The sequence below is a fragment of the Oncorhynchus nerka genome, linkage group LG2, assembly GCF_034236695.1.
Source record: "Oncorhynchus nerka isolate Pitt River linkage group LG2, Oner_Uvic_2.0, whole genome shotgun sequence".
NCBI classification, from domain to species: Eukaryota; Metazoa; Chordata; class Actinopteri; order Salmoniformes; family Salmonidae; genus Oncorhynchus; species Oncorhynchus nerka.
The window spans coordinates 58,129,724-58,141,523 of record NC_088397.1 but is presented as its reverse complement, the minus strand read 5'-3'; the positions used below and the strand labels follow the sequence as shown (position 1 = coordinate 58,141,523).

At 43.7% G+C, this 11,800-nt stretch overlaps 1 protein-coding gene across 10 annotated transcripts in view; it reads right to left on the bottom strand.

Annotated features, from left to right (window-relative positions):
* LOC115138537 (complement decay-accelerating factor-like) overlaps nt 1-11,538 on the bottom strand; it is an 18,182-nt gene extending 6,644 nt beyond the window's left edge. For 2 of the 10 annotated variants that reach the window (XM_065000428.1, XM_065000429.1), the window contains exons 1-10: nt 11,264-11,538; nt 10,900-11,085; nt 10,668-10,767; nt 9,603-9,673; nt 9,213-9,398; nt 8,874-8,957; nt 8,623-8,658; nt 8,373-8,408; nt 8,122-8,205; nt 7,871-7,954 (exon numbers count right to left, since the gene is read on the bottom strand). In XM_065000428.1, the coding sequence (XP_064856500.1) occupies nt 7,871-7,954; nt 8,122-8,205; nt 8,373-8,408; nt 8,623-8,658; nt 8,874-8,957; nt 9,213-9,398; nt 9,603-9,673; nt 10,668-10,767; nt 10,900-11,085; nt 11,264-11,327 (931 nt within the window). In that variant the 5' untranslated portion in view covers nt 11,328-11,538. Of the gene's footprint in view, nt 1-5,684; nt 6,643-7,314; nt 7,364-7,605; nt 7,648-7,746; nt 7,798-7,870; nt 7,955-8,121; nt 8,206-8,372; nt 8,409-8,622; nt 8,659-8,873; nt 8,958-9,212; nt 9,399-9,602; nt 9,674-10,667; nt 10,768-10,899; nt 11,086-11,263 lie in introns of those variants that run through there. The other 8 variants (XM_065000433.1, XM_065000431.1, XM_065000455.1 and 5 more) reach the window with 7 other exon arrangements.
* Between the last annotated feature and the right edge of the window lie 262 nt (nt 11,539-11,800).

Sequence of the window (11,800 nt, the reverse complement as noted above, 5' to 3'; positions counted from 1 at the left end):
GCAATGCTCTATTTTCCGGCTACCCGGATAAAGCACTAAATAAACTTCAGTTAGTGCTGAATACGGCTGCTAGAATCCTGACTAGAACCAAAAAATTTGATCATATTACTCCAGTGCTAGCCTCTCTACACTGGCTTCCTGTCAAAGCAAGGGCTGATTTCAAGGTTTTACTGCTAACCTACAAAGCATTACATGGGCTTGCTCCTACCTATCTCTCTGATTTGGTCCTGCCGTACATACCTACACGTATGCTACGGTCACAAGACGCAGGCCTCCTAATTGTCCCTAGAATTTCTAAGCAAACAGCTGGAGGCAGGGCTTTCTCCTATAGAGCTCCATTTTTATGGAACGGTCTGCCTACCCATGTCAGAGACGCAAACTCGGTCTCAACCTTTTAAGTCTTTACTGAAGACTCATCTCTTCAGTGGGTCATATGATTGAGTGTAGTCTGGCCCAGGAGTGGGAAGGTGAACGGAAAGGCTCTGGAGCAACGAACCGCCCTTGCTGTCTCTGCCTGGCCGATTCCCCTCTTTCCACTGGGATTCTCTGCCTCTACCCTGTTACGGGGCTGAGTCACTGGCTTACTGGGGCTCTCTCATGCCGTCCCTGGGGGGTGCGTCACCTGGGTGGGTTGATTCACTGTTGTGGTCGGCCTGTCTGGGTTGGCGCCCCCTTGGGTTGTGCCGTGGCGGAGATCTTTGTGGGCTATACTCGGCCTTGTCTCAGGATGGTAAGTTGGTGGTTGAAGATATCCCTCTAGTGGTGTGGGGGCTGTGCTTTGGCAAAGTGGGTGGGGTTATATCCTTCCTGTTTGGCCCTGTCCGGGGTGTCCTCGGATGGGGCCACAGTGTCTCCTGACCCCTCCTGTCTCAGCCTCCAGTATTTATGCTGCATTAGTTTATGTGTCGGGGGCTAGGGTCAGTTTGTTATATCTGGAGTACTTCTCCTGTCCTATTCGGTGTCCTGTGTGAATCTAAGTGTGCGTTCTCTAATTCTCTCCTTCTCTCTTTCTTTCTCTCTCTCGGAGGACCTGAGCCCTAGGACCATGCCCCAGGACTACCTGACATGATGACTCCTTGCTGTCCCCAGTCCACCTGGCCATGCTGCTGCTCCAGTTTCAACTGGCCTGGGCCCTAGGACCATGTCCCAGGACTACCTGACATGATGACTCCTTGCTGTCCCCAGTCCACCTGGCCATGCTGCTGCTCCAGTTTCAACTGTTCTGCCTTACTATTATTCAACCATGCTGGTCATTTATGAACATTTGAACATCTTGGCCACGTTCTGTTATAATCTCCACCGGCACAGCCAGAAGAGGACTGGCCACCCCACATATGCTCTCTCTAATTCTCTCTTTCTTTCTCTCTCTCTGAGGACCTGAGCCCTAGGACCGTGCCCCAGGACTACCTGACATGATGACTCCTTGCTGTCCCCAGTCCACCTGACTGTGCTGCTGCTCCAGTTTCAACTGTTCTGCCTTATTATTATTCGACCATGCTGGTCATTTATGAACATTTGAACATCTTGGTCATGTTCTGTTATAATCTCTACCCGGCACAGCCAGAAGAGGACTGGCCACCCCACATAGCCTGGTTCCTCTCTAGGTTTCTTCCTAGGTTTTGGCCTTTCTAGGGAGTTTTTCCTAGCCACCGTGCTTTTACACCTGCATTGTTTGCTGTTTGGGGTTTTAGGCTGGGTTTCTGTACAGCACTTTGAGATATCAGCTGATGTACGAAGGGCTATATAAATAAATTTGATTTGATTTGATCAACTCAAGGAACTCGAGCACGGACTCCTGCTTCCACTTCAGAATCAGAGCGCACCGTCCTCCTTATCATTTGCTCATGCATGAACATAAGACTACATTGGTATGGTTCTTGTATAATTCAAAATAAGGGCATGGGAACAAGTATACAGACTTCTATCAAACGATAGTGATATCGTATTTTCCATTTCCTGCATAGGAATAACTGAGATTTTTTCCACAGTTGGAGAAATTTAGGGCGTATCCTCTCCTAAACAGGTGGAGATCTCCAAAACAGCACCGTTGCCATGGTAAGTAGATTGTCTACAGAAGAGGTTTTAGCTGGTATGGCTCCCTGGGCGAACCCACCCTTCAGCCCCCCCCCCCCCATACAAAAAAAGCACCATTCTGCACTAACTGTAATTTTTATTCAGACATTTTGTCACGCCCTGGTCTAAGTATTTTGTGTTTTTCTTCATGTATTGGGTCAGGCCAGGGTGTGGCATGGGGTTTTTGTATTGTGGTGTGTTTTGTCTTGGGGTTTTGGTGTGTATGTATTCGGATTGTAGCTAGTGGGGTTATCTAGCTAAGTCTATGGCTGTCTGGAGTGGTTCTAAATCAGAGGCAGGTGTTTATCGTTGTCTCTGATTGGAAACCATATTTAGGCAGCCATATTCTTTGAGTTTGTCGTGGGTGATTGTCCTTAGTGTCTTTGTTCCTGTCGCTGTGTTAGTTGACAAGTATAGGCTGTTTCGGTTTTCGTTACGTTTATTGTTTTGTAGTGTTTGTGTTATTTCGTGTTTACGTTTGTTTGATTAAACATGGATCACAATCTACACGCTGCGTTTTGGTCCGACTCTCCTTCACCACACCTAGAAAACCGTTACAGAATCACCCACCACAAACGGACCAAGCAGCGTGTCAACAGGCAGGAGCAGCCCAAAGAGGAGATGCGCTATAAGGATTTCTGGACATGGGAGGAAATCCTAAACGGAGAAGGACCCTGGGCTCAGCCTGGAGAATATCGCCGCCCCAAAGAAGAACTGGAGGCGGTGAAAGTGGAGAGGCGCCGATATGAGGAGGCAGCACGGCGACTCGGAAGGAAGCCTGAGAATCAGCCCCAAAAATTTATTGGGGGGGGGCTCAGGGAGGGTGTGGCAGAGTCAGGAGTCAGACCTGAGCCAACTCTCCCTGTTTATCGTGAGGAGCCAAGGAGGAGACCAGAACCAGAGCCGGTGTTGGAGGTGAGCGAACCAGAGACTGTGAAGGAGTTAATGGGGAAATTGGAGGAGAGAGAAATGAGGGAGTTGCTGTGTTGGTGCTTTTTGCATGGAATTCGCCCGACGGAACGTGTCAGGGATTTGATGGCACCTGGGTTAGCGCTCCATACTCGTCCTGAGGTGCGTGTTAGTCGGCTGGTGAAGTTGGTGCCAGCCTCACGCACCAGGCCTCCTGTGCACATCCCTAGCCTTGCACGTCCTGTGCCAGCACTGCTCTCAAGATCTCCAGTACGCCTTCACGGTCTAGCCCATCCTTTGCCACCTCCACACTCCAGCCCTCCGGTAGCAGCTCCCCGCACCAGGCTTCCTGTGCGTGTTCTCGGTTCAGTACGACCAGTACCAGCACCACGCATCAGGCCTACAGTGTGCCTCGCCTCTCCAGCGCAGCCAGAGCCTCTCTCCTCTCCTGCGCTGCAGGAGTCTCCCGCCTGTTCAGCGCAGCCAGAGCTGCCAGCCTGCATGGAGCAGCCAGAGCTGCCAGCCTGCATGGAGCAGCCAGAGCTGCCAGCCTGCATGGAGAAACCAGAGCTGCCAGCCTGCATGGATCAACCAGAGCTGCCAGCCTGCATGGATCAGCCAGAGCTGTCAGTCTGCATTGAGCAGCCCGAGCTGCCAGTCTGCAAGGAGCTGCCAGTCTGCAAGGAGCTGCCAGTCTGCACGGAGCTGTCAGTCTGCAGGAGCTGTCAGTCTGCAAGGAGCTGTCAGTCTGCAAGCAGCTGCCAGTCTGTAAGGAGCTGCCAGTCTGCACGGAGCCGCCAGAGCTGCCAGTCTGTAAGAAGCCGCCAGAGCTGTCAGCCTACATGGAGCAGCCAGAGCCGCCAGTAAGCGTGGAGCAGCCAGAGCCGCCAGTCAGCATGGAGCAGCCAGATCTTTCAGTCTGCCAGGATCTGCCAGTCAGTCAGACTCTTCCAGATCTGCCAGTCAGTCAGACTCTTCCAGATCCGCCAGTCAGTCAGACTCTTCCAGATCCGCCAGTCAGTCAGACTCTTCCAGATCCGCCAGTCAGCCAGACTCTTCCAGATCCGCCGGTCAGCCAGACTCTTCCAGATCTGCCGGTCAGCCAGACTCTTCCAGATCTGCCGGTCAGCCAGACTCTTCCAGATCTGCCAGTCAGCCAGACTCTTCCAGATCTGCCAGTCAGCCAGACTCTTCCAGATCTGCCAGTCAGCCAGACTCTTCCAGATCTGCCAGTCAGCCAGACTCTTCCAGATCTGCCAGTCAGCCAGACTCTTCCAGATCTGCCAGTCAACCAGACTCTTCCAGATCTGCCAGTCAGCCGGGATCTGCCAGGATCTGCCAGTCAGCCGGGATCTGCCAGTCGGCCAGGATCCGCCAGTCGGCCAGGATCCGCCAGTCGGCTAGGATCTGCCAGTCAGCCAGGATCTGCTGAAACCACCAGCCAGCCAGGATCTGGTAGATCTACCTACCTGCCTGAGCTTCCTCTCACTCCTGAGCTTCCTCTCACTCCTGAGCTTCCTCTCACTCCTGAGCTTCCTCTCACTCCTGAGCTTCCTCTCACTCCTGAGCTTCCTCTCACTCCCGAGCTTTCTCTCACTCCCGAGCTTCCCCTCAGTCCCGAGCTGCCTCAGTCCCGAGCTGTCCTTCAGTCCCGATCTGCTCCTCAGTCCAGTGGGGTTCTGGGTGAGGACTACTAGGCCATGGTCGGCAGCGAGGGTGGACTATCCAGGGACGCGAGGAGAGGGGACTAAGACATTGACTGAGTGGGTTCCACGTCCCGCGCCGGAGCCACCAGCATGGACAGACGCCCACCCGGACCCTCCCTATTGTTTTGAGGTGTGTTCGGGAGTCCGCACCTTGGGGGGGGGGGGTTCTGTCACGCCCTGGTCTAAGTATTTTGTGTTTTTCTTCATGTATTGGGTCAGGCCAGGGTGTGGCATGGGGTTTTTGTATTGTGGTGTGTTTTGTCTTGGGGTTTTGGTGTGTATGTATTGGGATTGTAGCTAGTGGGGTTATCTAGCAAAGTCTATGGCTGTCTGGAGTGGTTCTCAATCAGAGGCAGGTGTTTATCGTTGTCTCTGATTGGGAACCATATTTAGGCAGCCATATTCTTTGAGTTTGTCGTGGGTGATTGTCCTTAGTGTCTTTGTTCCAGTCGCTGTGTTAGTTGACAAGTATAGGCTGTTTCGGTTTTCGTTATGTTTATTGTTTTGTAGTGTTTGTGTTATTTCGTGTTTACGTTTGTTTGATTAAACATGGATCGCAATCTACACGCTGCGTTTTGGTCCGACTCTCCTTCACCACACCTAGAAAACCGTTACACATTTGGAACAACAAAAATAAATAATCCTAACATTTAAAACTATATAAATATAAAAATATATACAAAAAGAAGTAACAAAGACAAATAGAAACAAATTTGTTGATTTGGCACTCGAGCATCAATACATTACCCACCCCTCAACACTGTCAACTAAGAGTCAAGACTAAACCAATTCACCTTGGTGGTGTGCACACTGGTTTTATATTATTCTTAACGATTTCGCACAAAATGTTTGGTTTCTGTGTTCGGCCTAGAATCATACTTAGGTAGCCTTTTTCCACCTGTGTTTTGTGGGTGTTTATTTTCTGTCTTTGTGTTACGTGTGTATGTCAACAGACAGGACTGTTTCGTTTCGTTTGTTTTGTTATTTTTGTATTGATTCAGTGTTCAGTGCTTTCTTTAATTACAATTATGAACATTTACAACGCTGCGCTTTGGTCCTCTCTTTCTCCCGACGACATTCGTTACACATATTTACACATGTCTCAAAGAATGAGAAGGCAGTTATCATGAAAATTATTTGATCTCTTAAATCACAAAATACATACAATAAAATCTAAGTACAAAACCTCTAAGTAAATAAGATTGACGTTATTTTGTGACATTTGGGACTGCAGGAAAATAACATGAAGAGCTGGTTTCCTGGACCCAGATTAAGCCTACTTGAAAAGGAATACAGTGCTGTAGGCTTAACCTGGGTCCAGGAAATGTCTCTTACTGTTATTTTCCTGTGAGCCACGATCAGTAAGCACACATTTAGAAATGGTCAGTGATTATCAGCCTGGGGATTTCCTCAATCATACATTTTGTTTAGTGCACTAATCTCATTACAGGGGCTTCTGCCCACACAACAGAGCAAGCTAGCAGCCTGTAGTCAAATATGGCAGTTGAAAAGACAATTACGTATATTTCAGTTTTGTATATAAATAGAGAAAAAAAATGTTTCAATACCGGTTTTCAAACATTGGGTTAAAACATTTCCGCTGAACTGACTTTCAAAAACAACTTAATAAAAGAGAAACAATCCGCTGGCACTACTTTTCAAGGCTACAGATGCAGACTAGCAGATAGGTGCAGTCCTAGCCCTGGAAAGAAATGAGACATTTTAGACAAAGCATTGACTCAGCGGAGCAGTTTTAACAATAGTGTCACTATTTAGATTACTCAAGCTCAAAGACTAACACAAACCGTATAGTCATATGAGTGAGACTTGAATAATGGTTTTAATATAATGATATGTATGAACTGTAGGTACCTTGGGTAGGCATTCAACTTAGTTATTTTGAAATTGTAATAATTCCTCTGTTCGACTTCGGTCTTCTCCAAACTGGTACGAGCTATGTATCATTTTCAAACAATGACAGTTTGTCAGGATTACCATGTTTACATATAATAGTGCAGTAAAGAAATATATTCTGCATGCCAATCTCAGTATTTTAGCAGTGTTTTAGTTGGGTAGTTTGTGTGTTCCAGTGTGGTAGGCAGTTAGAAAGCTGGTCAGCTCAGCACTGTGTATAGCCTAGCCTACTACCCTTTAGAACAACATACTCTATTCTCTTTTTCAAAGCCAATATCTGTCCGAGAGTGCCTTTGCAAAGGATTTCCTTACTTCCTTGATTTTTCAACACACTGCAGGAAAAATGTAATTTTTTGGCCAAAACAGGGAAAAGTAACCAGCAAAAAGTTTGATCATGCAAATCACAGATACTGTAGGGAATACATAAATACACTATAAATGCCCATGGCCAGACTGAATGTTAGTTGATGGGTTATGTAAATAAAGTTTTGTTAACAAATATTGTTTAGGTCAATTAAATGGCCAACCGTATAGCTAGTTTATCCAAATATATTTTTTATTTAATGACGGTGTAAGTCAGTTGCCAGAAGCTGTGGTTAATGCACATACAGTATAGTTAGTAAGAGGAAAATATAATATGTGATTTAGTTGTAGGTGAAATCGTGCTCAATCTATTTTCTAAAAAGATAAATGATTAAATGTAGGTTCTCACCCTTTCCTCTTACAATACCGTGTAATCAGCACAATAACAATAAGTGAAACTGCAAAAGACAAGTTATCAATCATGAGCCCACTGTATGATCTTCAAATGGTGAAGAGAAAGTGTAACACAAATGTGATAAACATGGTAAAATGTGAAAGTAGGCAGTTTAACTAGGCTTACTAGTGTAACAAATCAAGTAATGTGGAGGAAATTCCTGATGGGCTACAGAAGGGAATGTTTCCCCAGTACAGTATAAAACAAAGTATCCAGTTTAGTTAGAACATATTATGGAATTCTTACTTATGACAGTGCCGATCCCACTTCCCACAACTGCTGCATTCTCTGAAAGAGAGATTCAGTATTATTTGTTCAAATATGAGCTAGAAAAATATACTACAAAATAATAATCTAATAATAATCACTTGAATCAACTTAACTCACCAGTAGCTGCATTGGTGTCATGTTCCCCAACGCCATTATTCCTCCCTGAAACTGCAAATTTCAAATTAAATTAATAAACAAGCCCTTGATTATACTGGGATAGATTTACTTGGATTTCCTCTACCTCGTATTGTGGGTAGAACAGTCGATGTTGTTGTTATTGATGATGTTGATATAGTTGTTGGTTTCAAAAGAATGTCATTGACATCTATGAAACAGAAATGTACAATGATTATTCAGTATTGCACCTTCATGCAGTGCTTTCATTTGTAATTAGTGTACACCACTGTTACTCCCTGAAACTGCAAATACCAAATTCAATGAATTATCAAGCCCTTGATTACAGTGGGATAGATTTACTTGGATTTCCTCTACCTCGTATTGTGGGTGGAACAGTCGATGTTGTTGTTACTGATGATGTTGATATAGTTGTTGGTTTCAAAAGAATGTCATTGACATCTATGAAACAGAAATGTACAATGATTATTCAGTATTGCACCTTCATGCAGTGCTTTCATTTGTAATTAGTGTACACCACTGTTACTCCCTGAAACTGCAAATACCAAATTCAATGAATTATCAAGCCCTTGATTACAGTGGGATAGATTTACTTGGATTTCCTCTACCTCGTATTGTGGGTGGAACAGTCGATGTTGTTGTTACTGATGATGTTGATATAGTTGTTGGTTTCAAAGAATGTCATTGACATCTATGAAACAGAAATGTACAATGATTATTCAGTATTGCACCTTCATGCAGTGCTTTCATTTGTAATTAGTGTACACCACTGTTACTCCCTGAAACTGCAAATACCAAATTCAATGAATTATCAAGCACTTGATTACACTGGGATAGATTTACTTGGATTTCCTCTACCTTGTATTGTGGGTGGAACAGTCGATGTTGTTGTTACTGATGATGTTGATATAGTTGTTGGTTTCAAAAGAATGTCATTGACATCGATGAAACAGAAATGTACAATGATTATTCAGTATTGCACCTTCATGCAGTGCTTTCATTTGTAATTAGTGTACACCACTGTTACTCCCTGAAACTGCAAATAACAAATTCAATGAATTATCAAGCCCTTGATTACACTGGGATAGATTTACTTGGATTTCCTCTACCTCGTATTGTGGGTAGAACAGTCGGTGTTGTTGTTACTGATGATGTTGATATAGTTGTTGGTTTCAAAAGAATGTCATTGACATCTATGAAATAGAAATGTACAATGATTATTCAGTATGGCACCTTCAAGTGTACACCACTGTTACATATGACACTGACAGGGATTTACAGAAGGAAGATCAATGACAATGTTCCTTATCATAGTCTGACACATGCCTGCAGTGTCTAGATGTAGGGTGAAGGCGGATCTACAACAATAATATATAATGTATCCTCTGTAAAGGATATAACCCATAACAGTTGGCAGATAATTGATCAAACATAAATGGAATCCATACCTTTACATTCAGGAGGTAATGAGTTGTATTCACCATCTTCAATGCACTCAATTGATTTGTTTCCAATGAGGGTGTAACCTTCATTACAGGAGTACTGTATGACACCACCATACTCTGGTAACTCTTCGCCAGGCTTCTCTATGATCGTGCCATGCATTATCTCAGGAGGTTTATCGCAAGTTACCACTGAGGAAGACACATACATGGTTACATCATATTTGTGGTCTTTATTAAAACAAGTTCAATGCCTTATTTTTTATTTTATTTAACCTTTATTTTGACAAGGAGTCATGCTTTGACAGGGAGTCATGCTTTGACAGGGAGTCATGCTTTGACAGGGAGTCATGCATAGATGTCCAAGTGTGTCAATGGAAAATATGGGAGATTTACCTTTACATCTTGGTCTTCCACTCCAACCTGTGGCATAACACTGCCTGTAACTTGGGCCCATAAGTTGATAACTAGAAGAGGAGGAGAGAGCATGTGAGAGGTGGTCAATGATGTATATAAACCCTGGATTGCTTATGCCATCTATTGGCTATTGAGAGATTTTGAAGCCTACGGTCGGCCATATTTGCACTCCCCAGTAGGAGCAGTCCTCCATAGGAATGAATGCAATTCTACAGTAGAGTGCTTTCAGAAAGTATTCACACCCCTTGACCTTTTCCAATTTGTGTTGTGCTACAGACTGAATTTAAAATGGATTCCATTGAGATTTTGTGTCACTGATCTACACACAATACCCCATAACGTCAAGTGGGAATTATGTTTTTAGAAATGTTTGTAAATTAATTAAAAGCTGAAAAGTCTTGAGACAATAAGCATGCAACCCTTTTCTTATGGCAAGCCTAAATAAGTTCAGGACTAAAAATGTGCTTAACAAGTAACATAAGTTGCATGGACTCACTCTGTGTGCAATAACAGTGTTTAACATGATTTTTAAATGACTACCCCACACATTCAAATATCTGTAAGGTCCCTCAGTCGAGCAGTGAATTTCAAGCTCAGATTCAACAACAAAGACCACAAAGACGGGCTCCTATTGGTCGATTAGTAAAACTTTGAATTGTGTATCAATACACACAGTCACAACAAAAATACAGGCAACCTTCCTAACTTAGTCACTGGAGAGGAAGGAAACTGCTCACGGATTTCACCATGAGGCCAATTGTGATTTTAAAACAGTTTTTCAGCAGTTTTAAGGGTAGGAACATGCTTCTTTATCACATTTGGTTATCAAAATACATTTCTATAGCTTCCAAAATATGTCTTACAGCAGTGGGGGAGTGCCAAGATGGAGGCACGGTGGCTTCAACACAGCACCCCTTATCAGCCATCTAGTTTATACATACATTATTGGAGGTGGTTGGGTGGGGTGGTTATCTGACATTGAATCTTTTGGCAAAATAATTCTAACATACTCTGATGATACATTAGATACATGATGAAGCATACCCTTTATCACAGATTGCTCTTGCTGATGCACCAAAAAGCGTGCCTTCCTTAAACTCATATGTCAAATGTGGCATCTTCCTGGGGGCACCACAGTCCTTCTCTGAAATGAATAATCATCGAGCCAAGTTAACGCCAGCAACAAACAATCAAACAACAGTAAATAAATCAAACATGCAATAAAAATCGCACTTTACAGAAAAACTGAGAAAAATGCTACTATTTTGCCGCATACTTTTGCAGGTTAATTCGAGCGTGCTCCACTTTCCACTCGTGCAGGTGATATTTTCAGATCCTTGCTCTTTCAAGTAGCCGTTGGCACACTCAAAAGTGGCTTCCTCCCCCTCCGGAAAATTGTTCATTAATAGCGCATCATTCGTTAGAACAACATTTCCCTCTACTTGAGGTTTGGGACACTCGGCTGTGAGGACATGATATAGTAGAATATGTCAACTCCACACACAATGAGAGTTACGTTGGCCAGCTCAAATTAGCAAAGTGTCTATTTGTAACCAAAACATTAAGCTATAACTTTTATAAACGTTAGCTAGCAAACGGTTACTGTACAGCAAAGTTACCATGACTAGAAACGTACTCACCATTTCCACTTGTTAAAAAGATGAGGCATATCAAGCACTTAGTCCATGCATTTGAATAAAACATTATACTGGCTGTCCTTTTTAAAGTTGATTTTATGTGAAGACAAGTCGGTCTCTCGATCTAACAAGTACTCTCTGATCTTGTTGGCACTATCTAGCTGGCTGTTTAATCAGTACCAACCAGTACATGGACGACTTCAACTGTCGCTTGAAGATATTTTCACTTTCCTGCAACACTGTAGCACTTCATCGAAAACGGGGTTTCCAGTAGTTACCACAGACACAAAGTCAATACACACCAATATCGTGGTTGGTCTTCATTTAAGGGTAGGATTGGGAATAAGGTTAGCATATTGGTTATGGTTAGGGTAATGTTAGGGATTTGGGCAAGCTTTGTTAAAATCCCCATATTCTCTATGTTATATATTTTACATATTACAATGGTCATTAATATTAATAATATATGTATTTTATATAAAGCTTTTCATTACATGAAGAACCTCAAACGCTTTAAAAATGAAACAAAAAACTAATTTA